Here is a 21,178-nt window from a genome sequence, read left to right as displayed (position 1 = left end):
TCACCCCCACAGTTCTCCCATTCCCCTCAGGGAGGAAGCAGGCAGGCCTGGAACACCAACACTGTCCACGTAAGCAGTGTCCTCTTTAGGCCTCCCGAGTGGCTTCCCCTGCGATCGCTTGGTTTGCGTTCTGCATTGCTGAGTATCCAGGCGTAACCAAGCGGGGGCCCGCCAAAAAGAAAAGTCTGGCAAACTGCAGAATGTTCTAGAAGGGTCCAGAGATACTGGCACCTGTCAAGCAGGGACCAACATGGTACCTGTTTGTTAACCGTGTAAAAACAAAAAAAAACCCCACCCCTGACCAGTGATACGAATTAGGACCCCTTGTACTGCCAGTTTGGTGCAGTTTGTCATCTTTGGAAGGGCAGTGATGTACAGTCTGCCTCTGAGCCCCTTTCTTCCCTCAAAAAACACCACTTTGTGGTTGAGAAGGTCCAGGAATAGCCCACAAGGCCTGCCCAGAATTGCCTCACGGCTCTATTTGCGGCCTCGGCGGTTCCTTAAGACCTCTAAGATGCGGGCCCTCTGCTTCAGCCACTGGTTCGACGGACTCTTGGGGCGTTTGGGGACGAAGAAGGTGTACTTGAGGCGAGGGGCCCTCTGGTCCGTCACCACCAAGGCTTGCAAGGTGAGAGGCTCCTTCAGCGGCCCGCGCCCTGTGATAACCTCCGTGGCCTTGGTGGCCCCGCTGTAACGCAGGGTTACCCCGTTCTGAACGTGGACGTCCTGCTCGGAAGGCACGAGGACGTACTTGCCGTTGAGGGCATACGAGCCGTCCCGCCGGCGTAGGGCTAAGTAGATGCCGTCGTTGGAAGAGGCCGAGCCGCTGTTCTGGCGGATCAAGATGTTGGTGGCTCCTGCTGGGATGGTGACCACATCATTGTAACCGTACCTGAGGGGCAGAAGTCACAACGCGTCAGAAACCAGGCAGAATATTTTATCACCTGTGAGGTAAAGAGTTCTAGAAGGAACATACACAGGGTTGCCAACCTCCAGGTGGTGTCTGGAGATCTCCTGGGATTACAACTGAATTCCAGATGGTGCTATGGAAGCGTGCTGGGTGACCTTGGGCCTGTCACATGCTCTCAGCCTCACCTACTTCATAGGGTTGTCATTAGGGTTGCCAACCTCCAGGTAGTGGCTGGAGACCTCCCATTATTACAACTGATTTCCAGACGACAGAGCCCAGTTCACTTGGAGAAAATGGCCGCTTTGGAAGGTGGCTTCTGTGGCATTATACCCCACTGAAGTCCCTCCCCTGCCCAAACCCCGCCCTCCTCAGGCTCCACCCCCAAAATCTCCAGATGTTTCCCAGCCTGGAACAATTATATCCAGATGGGAGCTCTTACTGAAGTGTCCCATTGGCCTGTATTTGGCAAAGGACACTGCTGACCATTTTGGAACCTGGCTGCACCCTCTCTCATTCCCGACGGCGTCTGACAAGAGCATCACTCACTTGGGCTTGGTGAAGGAGCCGTAGGTCTTGGTGCAGCGCGAGTTGTCTCCTCCACACACCATGCACTTGTCGAACTTCTTCTTAGAGCCGATGACGCGGTCGCAGCCGGCGTGGACGCAGCGTCCCTGAACGCAGACCGAGGTAGATTCGGGGGAGCAGGGCGTTCCGTCTGCCACCTGGAATACAGCAAGATTGGGTTAGCCTGGGACTTGTTTCCTTCTGCAGCTCTCTCTCTTCTATTTCCTAGTGTGCTGGCCCCAGTCAGCGTTATCTGTAGTTTAGTAAAACTGCTCTGCATCTTTAAGACTTGTTGCACCTGGGAATTGGAGTCCACAGTTAGGGGTCCCAGAAGCTTCCCTCTGACTGGCTCATTAAGAATAATTTCCTGAGCTCAGAGGCGCAAAGATAGGAGTTTTATTAAACTACAGATAACGCTGACTGGGACCAGCACACCTGGCATTGCAACACACACTTGCACATGAAGTCAAATCAAGATGGGTAGCCAATGCTCCCCCTAAGCGGTGGAGTCTTGTGAGCAAAAATTCTACTTTGTGAGCAACTGGCATTAAAGTTATGAGCAAGCCATTTGGCTGCTGCATAAATTAGTTTGCTCTGGAGCCCTCCTTCCTGAGCGAAGACAAAAATGTGTGAGCCGGAGGCAAAAAAACTGAGCTAGCTCACACTAACTCAGCTTGGAAGGAACACTGGTAGCCATGCTAGTCTGTCTGTAGCACTAGAAAAGAGCAAGAGTCCAGTAGCACCTTAAAGATTAACAAAATTTGTGGCAGGGTAGGAGCTTTTGTGAGTCACTGGTATCTGAAGAAGTGGGCAGTGATTCATGAGAGCTACTCCCCTGCTGTCTTTAAGATGCTACTGGACTCTTGCTCTTTTCTACCACTACATGAAGTCAGAGTCAATGAAAAACTGGGAAATTCACAAAGAGGTCTCCTGAGCTTTTCTTATTGATGAAAGGTAGCTGTGGGGCCAGATTCTGATTGGAGAAACAGAACAAGAGAAGGACAAAATAACTTCCTCCCTGTCATGCACCATTTTCAATCTCAAATGGCTGCCTGGAGCTACGGTTGCCAGCCTCTAGGTCAGGGGTGTCGAACACATTTGTTACGAGGGCCGGATCTGACATAAATGAGACTTTGTTGGGTCAGGTCATGTGTGTCATAAAATGTAATGCCAAGCAGCGGAGATATAAACTTTATAAAGGACACAAACACAAACGGTTGTTTTTTTACTTAAAATCATGCTTAAAACCTTAGCACTCTTGCAATATTTTGTTTATTTAACAGTGTCTGATAACGGACACCTCTTGCTCTGAATTATTGCATCAAAATGTCTGTGCTGTTGCAATCTTGAGTATGCTGTTCAGGTGTGTATCTGTAAGCTGCAAACCTACGATGACGCAGCAGCAGCAGAACTGGAAGAAGAAGCAGAAGACAGCCAGTTCCACTGAGGGCCTGACATAAGCCCTCCGGGGGCCTGATCTGGCCCCCGGGCCGCATTTTTGACACCCCTGCTCTAGGTAGTATACAGAAATACAAACCGCAAGGGTAGATCATCAAAAAAATTCACAAATTTCACAAGTTACCAATAGACATCAGTGTATTGCAACGTAATGACAGTCCATCAATAAATAAAGTAGAATTGGCGGTCACAATTCAAAAACAAGTTGCAATACAAAGCTTTTAACAAGAGAAGGTATAACAATTGAAGCAGAAAAATCCAGCAAGAGACTCCTCTAAACCTTTTCAGTATAATGGGTTTAGAGGAGTCTCTTGCTGGATTTTTCTACTTCAATTGTTCTACCTTCTCTTGTTAAGTGCTTTGTATTGCAACTTGTTTTTGAATTGTGACTGCCAATTCTACTTTATTTATTGATGGACTGTCATTACGTTGCAGTACACCGAGGTCTACTGGTAACTTGTGAAATTTGTGAATTTTTTTGATGGTCTACCCTTGCGGTCTGTATTTCTGTATATCACATATGCTTGGGGTCCCTATTGTTTGACCGCCTCTAGGTGGTGGCTGGAGATCTCCTGGGATTACAAGTGATCTCCAAAGAGACAAAGATCAGTTCTCCTGGAGAAAATGGCAGCGTTGGTAGGTAGACTCTATGGAATTATGCCCCACGGAAGTCCCTCCTTCAGGGCCCACCCCCAAATCTCCAGGTATCTCCCAACCCGGAGCTGGCATCCCTATGGAATTGCTGTTTTGCTCTTTGGGGGAAACACAGGATGTCCACCTGGTTCTCCCAGTGAGGCAAGCAGCCTCTCCGCAGAGACATTTGAGATCAGGGAAACAGCACAGGGGAAAGAATTATCCCCCTCCCCATTCTCCTACACCAAACCAAATCCCAAACTACTATTGATCAGTCCCGTCTTTATCCCAGCCTTCCGCCCCAAGGAGCAAAGAGCAACATACACGATTCTTCCGTTGACCTCACGGCAGCCCTGCAAGGTCGGTTAGGCCAACACAGAGAGACTGGTCCAATATCAGCCAGTCAGCTCACTGGGGATTTGAACCTTGGTCTCTGCACTCCTATGGCAGCTCTTGAACCCCTGCACTCCACTGCTTTTTACCCTTTAGCAGCACCCGGAATGTCCATTCACAGAGTTCCACAAGGGTCATTTGGTTGGAGAGATTGTGCTTTAGGTGCAGAGGAGTCCTGGTTTCTGTCTCCAGTCACGGGGGCTTTGTTTCCCCTCTACTTCTCATCCGTCTCCTGTTCCCTGAACCTTCCCCGAACAGCCCACCCTGTTCTTAAACTTCTCGCTTATTATTCCTGCGCTCCGAGCTTCTTCCTCCTTCCTCCGTGCTAAGCCCTGGTGCTAACCCCTGACAGAACATCTGGAGGGAAATGAGTTGCACATTTCTCTCCTGGTGCCAATCGTCAACGTTTCACAACCGGCCTGACCGTGACCTTTCCGTTTTTATTTTTACTTTTTTTGCAGTCCAGTCGCAGCCAACTTAGGGCGACCCTGTGGGTTTTCAAGGCAAGAGACACTGAGGAGTGGTGTGCAGTTGCCTGCCTCTGCACTGGAACCCTGGACTTCCTTGGCGGTCTCCCATCCAAATACTGACCAAGGCCAACCGTGCTTAGCTTCCGAGATCTCATGAGATTGGGTTAGCCTGGGCCACCGCTCCATAGCAGCCTACTTTTTATTATTTTTTACTGATCCTTGCTACAGCCAGGGCTATTTTTGGGCAGGAACGCACAGGAACGGAGTTCCGGCTGGCTCCGAAGTTGGCCACGCCCAGCAGGAACTCATTAGCATAATAGGCCACACCCAACAGCAGAAACTCATTAGGACTGGCTACATTAGGGGTGTGTGGCCTAACATGCAAAGGAGTTCCTGCTACAAAAAAAGGCCCTGGGTTTTGACAACAAACAAGGTAAACAGAATAAGAAGCAAAAGGTGGGTGTGGCTGGATAACCACACTTCTGGTAACATGGGGGTGCGGCCTAATGCGCTAATGACCTGTGCTGTCAGGGGTGTGGCCTAATATGCTAATGAGTTCCTGCTGTTGGGTGTGGCCTATTATGCTAATGAGTTCCTGCTGGGCCTTTTCTACAAAAAGAGCCCTGGACAGCCTTCAACCCCAGAGCACTAGCCTCTTTCTCTTCCTTGGGAACTAGTTCTGTGAGAGGATTTCTAACAACATTCTTACTAATAAACCATTCCCAGGATTCCTCAGGGGAAGGAATGGCACTCAAATTGAACATTTCGCTCATTTGTACCCTGCCTTTCTCCCTAATGGGGACCCAAAGCAGCTGACATTAATCTCCTCGCCTCCATTTTATCCTCACAAACAACAACCCTGTGAGGTAGGTTACACTGAGTGTGTGTGACTGGCTCAAGGTCACCCAACGAGCTTCCACGGCACAAGTGGGGATTCGAACCCGGGTCTCCCAGATACTAGTCCACCACTCTTAACCACTCTGGCCCTCCTTTTACTAAAGATAGTTTCAGGGGGTAGCCACGTTGGTCTGCAGATCTGAGTCCAATAGCACTTTAGAGACCAACAAGATTTTGGGGGTGTATAAACTTTCGAGAGTCAACGCTCTCTTTGTCTTGTATCTGATGAAGTGAGCATCGACTCTCAAACGCTTATACTCCGAAAGCCTCGTTGGTCCCCAAACTGCTACTGGGCTTGAATCTGGCTGCCTTCTACTGAGTCAGGCACTGAGTCAGGCAATACGTCTATCGAGGCCTGTATTTCTTGCTCTGACTGGCAACAGCTCTCCAGGGTCTCAGATCAACAGGTCTTTTACATCACCAGCTGCCTGATCCTTTTTTAACTGAAGCGGTCAGGCCCTGGACCTTCATGAATGCAGAGCAGGGAATCTACAATAGATCCATGTTGCCTTCTAGGGTTGCGAACTCCGGGCTGGGAAATACCTGGAGAGTTAACAACCCCCCGCACAATGCGGGAAATTCACAAATACCTCCTCCGCAACGCCCAGTGAGCCCTGTTCCATGTCCAGAAGGCTGCTATTTGAGGGGAAAACTGTTTTCCCCTCAAATGGAGTGGCCCCGCCCCCAGCGTGCGACGTCACTTCCGGTGACGCGCACGCCGGGGCGGGGTTTCCCCCGGGCCCCGATTCCCCGGCGTCTGGGAACGGGGCCTCCGGGGCGGGGGATTTCCGCCCTACTGGGGGAGTTGGAAGCCCTAGTGGTAATCACAGGAGACCCCCAGCCGCCGTCTGGAGATTGGCAACCCTAGTCCCTTCCCATGAAAACTGACTAGAGGTTTAAAAAAGCGACTAGGTGTGTGGCATCAAGATACCCAGGGGTCGTTTCATAGAAAAAGAGCTAGGGGAACTCATTAGCATAACTCATTAGTATATGTCACACCCCCTGACATCACCGGAAGTGTGTTATAAGGCCACACCCCCTGGCATCACCGGAAGTGTGTCATAAGGCCACACACCCCGCCCCCAACGGTCCCGGCCGCCACCGCCGGCCTTGCAGCTTCTCTGCTGAGCCCCATGAGGGGCCCGGTGGTGGACCTGCAAGGCCGGCGGGAGTGCAAGGAAGCCCCTCAAAGGCCCTCCTTGGCCGCAGGCAGGCAGGGGTGGGGAGAGGCAGGGAGGAAGCAACTTACCCTCCCTCTTCTCCTGCCTCCTCCTGGCTGAATGAGGGCCGGAAGTGGGGTGGCCGGAAGCAGGGGGCGGGGCTTCGTCATGTGCCCCGCCCCCCGTACCTCACCCGGGGGAACTGCGATCCCCCCCGAAATGACCTCTGAAGATACCCAAACATTTCGTAAAATCGTAACTGTGGCGCTTGTTCATTTGAAAGCCCATTCTGGTTTGTTTTTTTAATTCTCCTCAGGGAGGGGAGGCCTCGTCTCCGTGGTAACACTCACCCTTGGTTCCAGGACATAGTAGTAGCCCAAGGCGTAGGACTGACAGGTCAGCTTGCACTGGTCGCGTTCAGCCACACCACTGTAGCGGGGCACCCAGTCCATCGGTGCGGGGTAGCCCTTGAACATGTCCTCTCGGTGGTTGTAAACCGCACACTGCTGTTCTCGGAAGGTCAAGGCTGGAAGGAAATGCCCAGATGAGTCAAGTGGACTAAGGATAATATTTCAGGGAAGATGTGGACGGAGGTTGTAAAATGGGCGCTGAGGTTCATGAAATACATAGACCAAGGGGTCCCCAATCTTTTTGAGCCCGCAAGCACTAATGGAGTTTTGGGAGGGAGTGGAGAGCGCCACCACAAAATGGTTGCCGCAGGCAGAGGTCATTTCGGGGGGGAACACGGGGGAACGCAGTCCCCCCGGGTGAGGTACGGGGGGCGGGGCACATGACGAAGCCCCGCTTCCGGCCCTCATTCAGCCAGGAGGAGGCAGGAGAAGAGGGAGGGTAAGTTGCTTCCTCCCTGCCTCTCCCCACCCCTGCCTGCCTGCCTGGGGCCAGGGAGGGCCTTCGCGGGGCTTCCTTGCACTCCCGCCAGCCTTGCAGGTCCACTGCCGGGCCCCTCATGGGGCTCGGCAGTGGAGCTGCAAGGCTGGCGGCGGCGGCCGGGACCGTTGGGGGCGGGGTGTGTGGCCTTATGACACACTTCCGGTGATGTCAGGGGGTGTGGCCTTATGACACACTTCCGGTGATGTCAGGGGTGTGGCATATACTAATGAGTTATGCTAATGAGTTCCCCTAGCTCTTTTTCTACGAAACGACCCCTGGCCGCAGGAGTATTTCCCTCTTCACTTTGCAGCCATGGAAAACCCTTTCGTTTGAATGAGGGGAGCCACTAACAAGCCCTGCCTTACAGTGGCTCTGCCCACTTTCTGAAAAGCTTGGTGGGTGCCAGTAGAAGTATTTGTGGGCACCATGACACTAACAGGCACCACGTTGGGGAACTCTGATCTAGATTGCTGTTTGAAAAAAAATTATATGTTCTGTAAATGCAAGTTGAAATGCTCAGAGGCTTAGTGCAGGCAGCAGGTTAGGCGCCATTGCAGAAAACGTTAGTTTCAGCCACTGCCATCCAGTCGTGTATCTCTCAATCCATTCCTGCACTTAAACAAGAAGAACCTTTGTGGTACCTTAAAGGATTTAGTGCAGCATAACCTTGCTTTTAGAATAAGGGTCTGATTCTTCAGATATTGCATCGTGGCCTCTACCCCATGCAAGCTTATGCCGTGTTAAATCTGTGTTGCTTTTATGATGCCGTAAGTCTCTTTTTGTAGTTTTACTGCAGTGGATGAACACAGCTGCTCCTCTGGCATTTTTCATTGTGTTTGCGTGTTCATCATTTCTAAAATTTATGGGCTGCCTCTCCCAAACTTGGCACTTGGGGAGACAAAACGGTTTCGTACTTTAAAGTCTTTTGGGGTTTTTTTGGCTATGCATGAGTTTTGTAAACTGCCAATGAAACAGAAAGACACAATACCAGTTGAAAACACAAGAAATGTATCATACCGTTGCCTTCGGGGCAGTCCTGGACATTGCAGGAGCGGAACTGGGTGCGCTTCCCCTCGCAGTACTTCCCACCGTTGCGTGGAACCGGCTTGTCACACTCCCGAGAGGAATACTGCACTCCTCCCCCACAGGTACGGGAGCATTCTCCCCATGGGCCCCAGGGCCCCCAGCCACCGTTAGTGGGAATCTGCAGACAGGTAGGAGGGAGAGAGAGAACAAAAAGCATTATGTACCTGAAAGAATAAAGCCATAAGAATCCCCAAGTGGTATCCACACAGCAGGTGGTAGGATTCTTAGATGGCCCTTCAGACCACAGGTGCTCAACCATGTAAAAACACCAACAAACAAAAAACCCTCTGCAAGCAGAAAAGTAGCTCATCAGTGAGAAAGGTTCTCATCCCAACCCACTCTCTGTTATGTCCACAAGGAGATGACAGGGTCCTTAAATGGCCCTTCAGACCACAGGTGCTCCCCTATGTAAAACAAAATCCCCAAACTCCCCGCAAGTAGAAATTTAGCACAAGTTACCCAGTCCTCTCCATGTTGTGCTACTTTTTGGCTTGCTGGGGGCAATTCAAAAAAGAACCCTGCAGAAGCACGCTAAAATGTAACCACTCTCCTGCAGTCTGAAGTGGTATAGTTCATTCACACCACCCCGGGGCCTGACCACTTCATTGTGCTGCATGTGGAGATCTAGCTCATGCGTGGGTAACATGTGACTACTCTGGTGGCTCATTTCAGTGCTGGGTTTTGCTAGTTTCTCCCACTCTATTATCCAGCAACTTGAGCCATGATTTGTCATAGATTCTGACTGTCTTTTGAGTTGCCAATTCAAGGCTATGCAGACAGAAAAAGCATTCAAAGTGGTTTGGTGAAAAGGGGAGAAACTGTAACTTGCCACCGTTCTCCACTAACTCCGGTGGTGTCAATTTTCTTCTAAGCGTACCTCACCAGGGGTGCGCCAACAACTGGACACAGCTGCCTACACAGTGGGCTGCATTTGCAGCTTGCCACAATGTGAACAACGTTCAAAACTTTGATAGGTCCTCTCCTCCACCCACTCACCCCCAATAAACCCTTAAAGAAAAAACGTGAACTAGAAGGACTCTCTGGCTCCCCCTGATGGCTGCCGGCGGAGCTACTCACATTGTAGGCCTTCAGCTCCGTTTTGCTGATGCAGCGTCCTTTCATGCAGCTCTTCTCTTCGCCACAAGGGGTCCCGTCGGCCCAGGGGAAGTATTTGGTCTGGCACATGAATTGCCCATTGATCCGGCCCGTACACCACAGGGAGGCACACGGCGGCTGGAGATTGGGGCAGTGGCGGGAGTCAGGCCCAAAACTCAGCTGGCATTGCTGGTCCGCATCATACTCGCTGCCCGGGAAGGCAGCTGGAAGACGCAGGGGTTCGTGCGGCTTGTCTCTGAGGCAGTGGCCTGCAAAGACAGAGAAGGACCCCCGGGGGGGGGGGGGGATGGTTAGCTGAGACCAGGACTTGGTGAGTCCTGAGGCTACTGTTTGTGGAACGCTCACTCATGTTAAAGGAGCTCAAAAGAACATAAGAAGAGCTCTGCTGGATCAGACCAGTGGTCCGTCTAGTCTTACGTCTTGTCTCATATGGTGGCCAATGAAAAAAGGAACAAGAACTGTGACAATTTACCGCTTGGTAATATATTCATAAATCATAATATACAATAACAGAAAAGTTATATATATAGTGAATGTAGACGGTGGTCTCCGGAATGGTGTGCTGTTTCGACAATGATCTTCTTCTGAACAAGGGTGTGTACAAAAACTGTCTTTCAGCAATTCATTTCTTGGTGACGTATTGGAAATATACTGTTGATTCACTTCATCATGAGGCTATGCTTACAGCTATGTTCTTCAATGGGCTATAATTGCTGAATAGAGGCCAAGTCCTTCCCCTGACGTTGCCTCCTAGCCTTGGGTTCCAGAGGTTGGCTGCCTCTGAATGGGGAGGTTCTCTTTCCTCCCCATGGAAAGTAGCCATTGATGGACCTGTCCCTCCATGAATCTTTCTAATTCCCTCTTACAGCCATTCTTGTCTGTGGCCCTGCCTTGGCAGGCAGGGAGTCCCAGTTTAATTTCTCCCTCAGTACAGATGCATTTCCTTTTGTCTGTCCTGAACCTACTACCCATTGGGTGACCCTGAATTCTAGTATTATAGAAAAAGAGGGGAAAAATCTCCCTCTATATCCACTTTCCCCACCCCATACATACTTTTATAAACCTCTGTCGTGTATATCTCTCCTTTAGTGATCAGCTCCTATTTACACAGCTTCCTACAAAGGCGCATCTCTGTTCACCCAGTGGGTGAGTCCTGCCATCAGCCTGTCAAGTATTAATGGTCCGTTGAGCCCTAAGTTTGACCACAGCCGCCAAGAGGAGCCAACCAGACGGACGGGGCTGAGCAAGGGGGAGAGGTGAGGCCGTACCGTGTCCGTTGTCTAAGAAGTCGGTGATGAATCGGGCGCTGCACGCTGACCACATCTCATCGGGGTCCACGGGGGTCATGACGGAGGCCATCATGTGGTTGGAGCCGGTTTCCTTGTTCAGGTCTTTGCAGTGCTTGTCGTTATCGTGGAGCATGTTGAAGACATGGCCTAAACATTGGGGGGCAGGGAGAGAAATAAGAGGTCAGCTCCTGGACCCCCGTGTAATACATGGACCCCTCACTTGTGGGTTCACAAGGCCAAGGAAGAATCTGCTATCTAAGATGCAGCCTCTAGACTCCCAGTATCCAAGAGCCCGACTGGACAGAATGATTTTTAACATGTAATGTCTAGGGCTCCCCCCAACCTGACTCTGACCAAGACAGTCCCATGTCGAATGCAGACTGTGAGGAAGGTGGGGCTGAGAGAGCTCTTTCAAGGACTGCTCTTTTTCAAGGACAGCTCTGACAGAACTATGGTTTGCCCCAGGTCATCCAACAGCTGCAAGTGGAGGAGTGGGGAATCAAACCTGCTTCTCCCAGATTAGAGTCCGCGCACTTAACCACTACACTAGGGAAGAAGGGGCTTCAACCTCCCCCCCCACCCCCAATATGGAGCAGAGGTCCATCAGTGGCTATTAGCCACAAGGTATAGATAGGGGCTCTGGGGCAAGTGATGCTCTGTCATCTTGGTGCTGGGGGGGGGGGTCAACAGTGGGAGGGCTTCTAATGTCCTGGCCCCACTGGTGGACCTCTTGATGGCACCTGGTATTTCTGGCCACTGTGTGACACAGAGTGTTGAGCTGGATGGGCCTTTGGCCTGATCCAACACTGGCATCTCTTATGTTCTTAATACCATTTCCCCAACCCAAAACAGCACTTGAGGGGTCAGTGCAAATCGTAATGTGTAGTTTTGGCCCTCGGCCTTTTTTTTTTTTTAAAAAAAGAATGATTACATTTCTAGGCTTCACAGTTCCCCCATTGCTTCTCAACGATCTACATTTTTGGGCACGTGTGCACAAATGCACTCAGTTTGCTCAGCAGAGTCCTGAGCCCTGCCTGGCGGGGAAAGGAGCGGGGTAAAAGTCGGATAAATAAATCTATCCAATCCCCTTGAAAAGCTGTTTATTCCTGTGGCTAACTCTCGATGCTGGCCCCAGGTGGAACAACTGCACAGTTCCTGCGGTGGCGTCCAGTTGCTGTCCCGGCATTTGCGTGAACGCCACCTGTCCTCCCCCCCCATCCCGTACCGAGTTCGTGTGCCGCGGTGAAGGCAGACTGGAGCCCATCGTCTTCAACGATGGAGCAGCTGCGTACCGGGTCGCATACGGTGCCAACGTCGGCCATCCCCAGGGTGCCGCAGCTGTCGCGCCCACAGAGATCCTGCCAACGAAACACAAGCACATGGTTTAAAAGAGAAACTCTCGGGAAATACAGTAAAGGCTCAAGTGGCCCGTTCGGCACTGGCAGCTCGCCCTGGAGAATCCGAGGAGTCGAGCCTTAAGGGCTGACTTCACAGCCGCACGCATTCCCTCTGCATTGATTCTCCCTTTCCGGTTTATTTCTTTGTGCGTTCCGTATGCCTCTACAAGCAAAACCTACTTTTTTTTGCGCTAACTAGCTGCTTTGTCTAAGATGAAGCGAAAGGAAAACATATTTCAGCACTTTTAACTGCAGGCCCAGCACCCTCCCTCTCTCCCTCCCCCCCACCTCGTGATTCTGCAAAAAGAAAGGGAGGGAGGGGGGAAATCCAGGCCCACGCAGACGAGACTGACACATTTGGGAGCAGGGAATCCCCCAGTCCTTTATATGTACTGATTCCTTCTTATGCTCTCTCTGACTTTTTTAAAGTTTGCTTGAGTGGGAGGACACGTCCTCTTTTGTCTTTGGAGAAGGAGGGAAAGAAAACAGAACGGGAAGGGAGCATCAACCTAACGAGAGAGGCGGACATGGGGGAGGGGCAGTGGGCAGCACTTAATTACCCACAGAAACAATTCTACTTTAGAGAAGATTAGCGATTCAAAAGCGGATAAGAACTAAGTTGCTTCCTCCCCGCCTCTCCCCACCCCTGCCTGCCTGGGGCCAGGGAGGGCCTTGGCGGGGCTTCCTCGCACTCCCGCCGGCCTTGCAGGTCCACCGCCGGGCCTTACGATGTCAGGGGGTGTGGCATATGCTAATGAGTTATGCTAATGAGTTCCCCTAGCTTTTTTTCTACGAAACGACCCCTGATAAGAACAAAGAATCGCTGCAAAAGGAGTTTCGGTAACTGCGGGGCAACAGTGTGCTGGAAGCGGCATGAATGCAGAATCCTGTAAAACAAATGCAGAAACAAGAGAAAGCCCAGACACAAATTGGAAGTGAAAGCGGGAGGGAATGCAGAACAGAAGAATAGGATGTGTGCTCAGAAACTGAGGCAAAATACGGGTGTAGAAAGGGCCAGTGTTGGGAAATTGCTTTTCCCCTGCAGCCTTTAGGCTGCTCTGGGTGGAATCCACTCGTACATCTTGCCTTGAACACCCCATGGGTGGAGTTGTGAGTGGGCTGTGCCTTGACAGCACATTATTCATTTGGTGTCCTATCTACATTTTCAGCCACGCCTTAGCCCAAAGCGCTCATGGCAGCACACATGGTTCTCTTCTCCTCTGTTTTATCCGCACAACAGCCCTGTGAGGTAGGTTAAGCCGAGAGAGAGAATGCTGCCCAGTGAGTTTCATGGCCAGCAGAGATTGGAACCTGGACGTCCCTGCTCCTAGTCTGACACCCTGCCCCACTATGCTGGTGCATTATAATTTGGCGAAAGGGATGGTTTCTTTAAAGAAGGGCCGTGGCCAGAGACAGAAGAGGGTGGAGCTAAAAGGCACATTCAAATGAGAAAGGATGATGTCACTGGATCCTATGAAACAGCACCTGGAGCAAAGATTAGCTGCTCCTGCCACTCTACCAAGCGTGGACCATATCCGCGCATCATTTAGATATGGCTGCTAGTGTGATGTAGTGGTTAGTGTCAGACTAGGATCTGTGAAACCCAGGTTCAGATCCCCATTTCTGCCACTGAAGCTTGCTGGGGGACCTTGGGCCAGTCACGCTCTCTCCGCCTAACCTACCTCACAGGGTTGTTGTGAGGATGAAATGGAGCAGAGGAGAAGGATGTAAGCCCCCCTGGGTCCCCGGTGGGGAGAAAGGCAGGGTATAAATGAATGAATAACACATAAAGAAATGTGCGTTTGCTGACTCCACAAACCAGCCGCTCACCTCCCTGGTGAAGAGGATCGCCGTGTCAAAGTGGTCGGGGTCCTCGTCGTCGAGCGAGTTGAGGCCTCTCTGCCACCGGCAGAAGTTCCGCAGGGTCTCGGCGGCGTTGGAGGACACCTCGAGCCCGTCCTTGGCCTGCCCGATCACCACCAGCCGGGTCACCACCAGATTGACGGGGTTCTTCAGGCTGGGGTGGCGGAAGAACTTGGAGGCGGCGGCCATGATGGTGAGCAGGTAGCGCTTCAGGCCAGCTCCGTGGAAACGGGCCATCTCCTCGTCGGCCACCACCAGCGTCTCCACGTACTGCGTGACGGAAGCAAATCTCTGCGGGGAAGAGAAAGTACGGAAGACGGTGAGCTGGGCCGATCAGGAGCAAGCTTGACCTTATGACCGGAGGGAAGGAGCAGTGCTGGTAGTAGAACAGATCTGGGGGCTCAGGTGGCCAACTCTCGGTTGGGGGATTCCTGGAGATCTGGGGGTGGAGTGGAGCCTGGGGAGGGTGTGGTTAGGCATGATGCCAAACCAGAAGGGTACAGTGCCACAGAGTCCACCCAAGCAGCCATTTTCTTCAGGGGAACTGATCTCTGTTGTCTGGAGACCAGTTGGAATTCTGGGAGATCTGCAGGCCTAAGGCTGACAACACCTGGTTGGGAAATCCCTGGAGATTTGGGGGTGGAGCCTGAGGAGGGCGGGGCTTGGGGAAGGGAAGGGCCTCAGCAGGGCATAATGCAAGGTTGCCAACCGCCAGGCATGGACTGGAGATCTCCCGGAATCACAACCCATCTCCAAACTACATGCATCAGTTCCCCTGGAGGAAACGTCTACTTTGAAGGCTGGACTCTATAGTATTACACCCCACTGAGGTCCTCCCCTCCCCAAACCCCGCCCTCCCTAGGCTCCAACCCATAATCTTCAGGAATTCCCTAACACAGAGTTGGTAACCCTAGTATAAGGCCATACAATCCACCTGCCAGAGAAGCCATTTTCTCCAGGGGGAACTGATCTCTGTCATGTGGGGATCCGTCGCAATTCCGGGAGATCTCCAGACCAATGCTCCCTCTAAGATGTGGAGTCTTGTGAGCGAAAATTCTACTTTGTGAGCTACCGGCATTAAAGTTGTGGGCGAGCGATTTGGCTGCCGCATAAATTAGTTGCCTCTGGAGCCCTCCCTTCCTGAGCGAAGACAAAAACGTGTGAGCCGGAGGCTAAAAAACTGTGAGCTAGCTCACACTCACTCAGCCTAGAGGGAACACTGCTCCAGACCACTGTTCCCTCTAAGCTGAGTTAGTGTGAGCTAGCTCACAGTTTTTTAGCCTCTGGCTCACACATTTTTGCCCTAGCTCAGGCAGGATGGCTCCAGAGCAGACTAATTTATGCAGTAGTCAAATTGCTCGCTCACAGCTTTTAATGCCAGTAGCTCACAAAGAAGAATTCTTGCTCATAAGACTCCACAGCTTAGAGGGAACATTGCTCCAGACCCCACCTGGAGGCTGGCAACCCTATCACCAGGCCCCGCCTAGAGGTCGGCGACGTGATTGCGGAATCCAGGGCTGCGATCCTCACAGGAGGGTCGGCCAACGAATAACGTAGCTGCTTCGTCTGTCAGGGCCAATCTGAATCGAGGGGGGGGGCTGTGAGAGAAAGAATGCCCTGGCGGCCTGACATCTTCAGGCAGCGTGAGGGTTAGCCAGACTCGGTGAACCCTCTCTGCCATTTGGTTGCCTGCCAGCCGACCAAAATGGCTAGGGGAGGCAGGGGAGGCTTTGGGGGGGGGGAGCAGCGTCTCCTCCTGGCCCGAACCCAGCTTTGCCTCGGATGCCAAGGGAGACCAGGCACCAGCGCCGGGCTCGTGCGAGAGGGAGGCGGCGCCGTCTCCTTGGCCCCACTCAGTGCTGAGACATCCCCAGAACATCGGGAAGTCAAAGCCCGCCTCGGCTGTGCTGTGTGTGCGTCAGAGCTGGAGGTGAAAGGCCGCAGCTGTGAGATAGGCTCAGTTAGAATCTCCGCTATGCCGGGAAGGGGATGATAACCGTAAAACATTCGTCGGCTGATTGCTTAACCAACCCTCCCCCCTTCAGGCATAGAAAGTGGAGAGTGCAACACCAGTCCCTGTGATTGGCCAGCCAGTATAAAGCCTCTGGAATCCCCAGAGTTCTGCATTCCGGGCTCAAGCACCCTTGACTCCGTTTCCAGCAGCTCTGGATTGCAGAACACTCTTTTTCAGCCCAGATCTGGTCTTGGCATGGCCCCCCACACAGACCGCTTCTGTCTCCCCCAACCTTTTGCGTCAGGAGAAGACTCTGTGCACCAGTGACAACTGCTGCCATTCGTGGAATGGGTCCATGGGATCCACTGCTTCTGGCATTAGTCGTATCAACTTGGCCCTGCTGGTGGAACTCCTGGTGGCACCTGGGTTTTGGCCACCGTGTGACACAGAGTGGATGGGCCATTGGCTCGATCCAACATGGCTTCTCTTATGTTCTTATGAGATCTTGTCTGCCCCCCCCCCCCAATTCCAAGAAGCTCCATGTTGTGTACATTATCCTACCCTCCTCCATACTCCCTCTAAGCTGTGGAGTCTTGTGAGCGAAAATTCTACTTTGTGACCTACTGGCATTAATGTTGTGAGCGAGCAATTTGGCTCTGGAGTTTGCTCCAGTTTGCTCTGGAGCCATCCTTCCTGAGTGAAGACAAAAATGTGTGAGCTGGAGGCTAAAAAACTGTGAGCTAGCTCACACTAACTCAGCTTAGAGGGAACACTGCTCCCAATACCCCTGCGAAGAAGGCTAGGCAGAGAGAGAGAGAGAGAGAGAGAGAGAGAGAGAGAGAGAGAGAGACTAGTCCAGGGTCACCCAATGGTTTATTTTCATGGCTGAGCAGAGATCTGAATGGCCAGGGGTCATTTCCTGCAGGAGCGCACTGGAGCAGAGCTCCGGCAGTAAAGAGTCCAGGGGGCGGGCACATCCAACAAGCCCCGCCCCCTGTCCCCAGCAGCCCCAGGCCACGAGGAGCAAAAAGCAGCCAGGTAAATTGCAGTGGGTGTTGCCTTCTGACACACTTCTGGTGATGTCAGGGGGTGTGGCATATGCAAATAAATTATCCTAATGAGTTATGCTAATGAGCTCCTGCACCTCTTTTTCTACCAAATGACCCCTGTCTGTCACACAGAAACTTATGCCATCCTGGCTGATCGCTTTCCAGTGTCGTGTCATTTGCTAGATCCTGGCCAAGACTTCTGTGTGTCTCCCCGATCCAGCTGATGAAATCTCCCAGGCAGGGCAAAGAGCAGCCAGGAAAGGAAAGGAAAGGGGGGAGGGAGAAGTGCAAAGAATCGAAATCAGCGCCTCAGGGATGGCCTCCCCTTGGTTCAGTCTGTGCCGTTATTTTCTCTCATCAGACGCCGCTCGGGAACACTCTGGAAAGAACACGCAGGGCACCTCGGCCGGAGCAGAAAGAAGCCCGTGGGAGGGGAGATTTATGTGCCGCTATGCAAATCTCACCCTTTTGATGTGCAAATAGGGACTGCGAGGAAGAAGGTGAGCCATGCCTATCTGTGCTTCGCGTTAAAGGAGGCTTGACGCTGTGCCAGGTGCTGCGCAGACAAGACGCCGCTGGTCTCTGCCCCAGAAGGCTTACAGTGGGCAGCCGATGGGAAGGGCAGGGAGGGAGGAATGGGGAGACCAGAGGCTGATGAGCCGGGATGAAGGATGGGTTACCACTTAGGGTTGCCAACCTCCAGGTGGGGCCTGGCGATCTCCCAGAATGACACCTGATCTCCAGAGGACAGAGACCAGTTCCTCCGAAGGAAACGGATGCTTCGGAGGGTGTGGACTCTGTGGCATTGCGCCCCCACAGAGGTCCTCCCCCAAACCCCGCCCTCCCCAGGCTCCACCCCCCAACATTTCCAAGTATTTCCCAACCTGGAACTGGCAACCCTAATTGCCAGACTGGTTGCTTTGGAAGAGCAGGGGCACGAGGCAACGGCTAGGCCCCACGCCTCAGGGACAGTGGCGGCGTAGGGGTTAGAGTGTTGGGTCTCGGGGATCCGGATTCAAATCCCCACTCGGCCCTGGGCAACCTCAGGCTGGTCACTGCCACTGTCAGCCTAACCTGTCTTGCGGGTTGTCCTGTGGGGATAAAATGTGGGATACCAACGGATTCCAAAGACGCGTAACAGAAACGGGAACCGGAGTCGCTCCCGGCCTTGGTCCACGAGCTGAAAAACCCTCGCTCTGAATGTCTTCCTGGGCAACAGATTCATTCCGTGGTCTTCAGCGAGCCAGCCTTCTCTCGCCCGCTACGCATACCAGTGGCCTAACCTCGCAGGGCTGTTGTCCACCAGGTTTGCCAGCCTCCAGGTGGTAGCTGGGGACGGAGCTCAGTTCACCAGGAGCAGGCGGCTGCTTTGGAAGGTGGGCACGACGGCATTGTACCCCACTGAGGCCCCAACCCCACCCTTCTCAGGCTCCGCCCCCCAAATCTCCAGGTATTTCCCAACCCAGAGCTGGTAACCCTGTCGCCAGTGCTCGTCAACACTAAGCAGTGTTTCTTGCTGGGATTTCCCCTGCCCCAGACCCCCTGCACATGGGGAACGAGCAGAGAGAAGGCTTCTATTTATTTATTTATTTATTTATTTATTTAAATTTATAACCCGCCCTCCCCACAAACGGGCTCAGGGCAGCGTGCAGATGGGGCCAATGCCCAATACATAAAACATTAAAACTGCATTTTAAAAACATTCAGTGCAACATAAGTGCTCTCCACAACAACTAACAAGGAAACCGATGACATCACCAGGATGGTATCCTTAGTGGCCACAGCTCCACGCAGTACCTCCATTTTTGCACTTACGGTGAGTTGGTAATAAGGGCTAGGACAGATGGTAACAGTCGTGGCGGCTCCTACTCAAACAGTCGTGGCGGCTCCTACTCAAACGCCTGGCGGAAGAGCTCCGTCTTGCAGGCCCCGCAGAGCTGTGCAAGGTCCCGCAGGGCCCGGATCTCCTCTGGGGGCTCATTCCACCAGGTAGGAGCCGCCACCGAAAAAGCCCTAGCCCTAGTTGCCGCTAGTCTGGCCTCTTTGGGACCTGGAACCACCAGGAGATGTTTAGTCCTGGACCGTAGTGCTCGTTGGGGAACATATGGGGAGAGGCTGTCCCGTAGGTATGTCGGACCCTGGCCATCTAGTAGGATGTCTGATCCCTTGAGCCCCATACACCCCTCTCTGCCTAAGACCTGCAAATGAGGGATGATGCAAAATATATGCAGATCTTGCCTCACGTCTGCAGATCACCAGATCCTTCTGTTTTGCAAAGAGTCTGGGTCACCAGGTCAGAGGATTCTAAACGAAGCTGTCCTTGAGCAGAGAAACCTTTAAGTAGTCATGACATATGACTGTTATGTGCGGTCGGAACAAAGTGCAGTTGCCCAACTTAAGTGTTCCCGCCAGGAACGAATAAACTTGTGCTGGGTACACTCTGGATGGTATTCGTGACCATCGGCTTCTCCAAGCGTTGCCAGGTAAGGCCAGGTCTGTCAGGCCTGGATTCCTGGCTCTCGGGAGGACAAAATGGCCAGCCCTACCCCCAATCTGGGTCAGCGCGCACCATCTGACATGGTTTAGTCGAGGACAGTCTCTCGAAGAACTTCAGAGGAGCTAAAATAAGGGCTTTCCCCCCTTTTCCCTGGGAGGACGCGATCCACTGCCAAGACCAACACACACAACTGAGCGGCATCTGAAAAGCATTATTGGCAAGAACGCCTGCCAGCAATCCCGGCTCCTCCTAAAAGCAGCACGTGGACTCTCCTACCTTAGCTCTCCTGCGGGGCTCCTCCGTCTTTGCCAACGGTTCCCCTCCCAGGGCTGGCACGGCATCTGCAATCTGGGACCCGACACCACACATGGGGCCATCCGCTTTCTCCGACACCTTCTTCCTCACCACGTGGGCGCCGACTCCTCCCGCCGTGTTTGGGACTCCCCCTTCCAGAGGCTGCACGTGGTACTCTACGCCGCGGTACTGGAGCACCCCCAGCAAGGACGCTCCGTCAAAGTTGACCGCCGCGATCGATTCCGGGTCGGAGTTGACGGTGCCGGTGAAGTAAGTCCCTTGATCGCTGGGACCGTCGACCACTTGCCCGGACCTGCCCAGATATTGTACGGTCAAGCCCTCTGAGAAGAAACTGGGGTCCTTCTCTAAACTGAGGACCAGTTCTTCCCCGAACACGTGGAGACGGTAGGAAAGCAGTGTTCCGGGGTTCCGGACGCCCCCCAGGCTGTTCTCGGACATGCCGTCCTCATCCTGGCCCGCAGGATCGAAGGTGACATTCAGTCTCTCCGGGAAAACGATTTCTTCCTGGTACCCACCGAAACGAGCCCGGTCGTCCATCGCTGAGACCAGGAGCCAACAGGTGGCAAAGAACAGAAGATGCATTGGGAACAAAAGATTTTTTTTACAAAAATTCTATTCTGGAAAAAAAAAAGTTAAAAATAATTTAATTGGAGGGAGGGGGGGGACTTCCCTCAAAGAAAGAAAGCCTAGCCCCTGAGATTAGCAGAAGGTACGAATCAGGATGCCAATGACCAATAAAAGCCAATTATTAATCAATGCCAATTGTCTCCTCTTTGCTGCCTGTCCTTCTCAGCAGCTACTCTGAGGGCATCCCCTGCGTCTGGAGCCAGACAGCCCTGGGGGAATTAAACGGAGTTTCGCGTCCCCTCACCCGGTCCGGACACAAAGTTCCTCCTTGCTATTTCTGCTTCTGAAAGTGAACAATCGAAATTCTCTTTCCAGACTTTCCCCCCCCTCCTCACTCTGCTGCTCCAGTCCAAGTCCTTTCCAACTGACTGTGCTTTATTTTCCACCCGCTGCAGCTGCAGCCTTTCCGAAAGTCTCCACAGCAGAATGGAGCTCAGCTGTCCTTTCTCCTTCCAAAAAGAAAGAAATCTTTAAAAAACAAATACTTTTTCTTCCTTTCTTTAATAAGCAAGGCTTGGATGCAAAGGTGCTGCAAGGAAAAAGAAGAGAGAGAGGAGAGAAAAAATCAGTGCTAATCCCAATTTGAAATTTTCTCCCTTCCTTTTCTTG

General features: G+C 52.5%; 1 protein-coding gene across 1 annotated transcript; it reads right to left on the bottom strand.

Annotated features, from left to right (window-relative positions):
- Positions 1–477: 477 nt before the first annotated feature.
- ADAMTS4 (ADAM metallopeptidase with thrombospondin type 1 motif 4) lies at positions 478–20,479 on the bottom strand. Its single transcript, XM_015424728.1, has 10 exons — positions 20,417–20,479; positions 19,904–20,371; positions 14,095–14,418; positions 12,093–12,225; positions 10,847–11,014; positions 9,540–9,826; positions 8,394–8,580; positions 6,836–7,011; positions 1,457–1,632; positions 478–892 (listed from the first exon to the last, which is right to left on the bottom strand). The coding sequence occupies exons 1-10, from the start codon at positions 20,477–20,479 to the stop codon at positions 478–480; spliced, it is 2,397 nt and encodes a 798-aa protein (XP_015280214.1).
- Positions 20,480–21,178: the final 699 nt, after the last annotated feature.

This window comes from Gekko japonicus, unplaced genomic scaffold (genome assembly GCF_001447785.1).
Source record: "Gekko japonicus isolate JY-2015 unplaced genomic scaffold, Gekko_japonicus_V1.1 scaffold755, whole genome shotgun sequence".
NCBI lineage: Eukaryota > Metazoa > Chordata > Lepidosauria > Squamata > Gekkonidae > Gekko > Gekko japonicus.
This window is presented reverse-complemented; position numbering and strand designations above follow the sequence as displayed.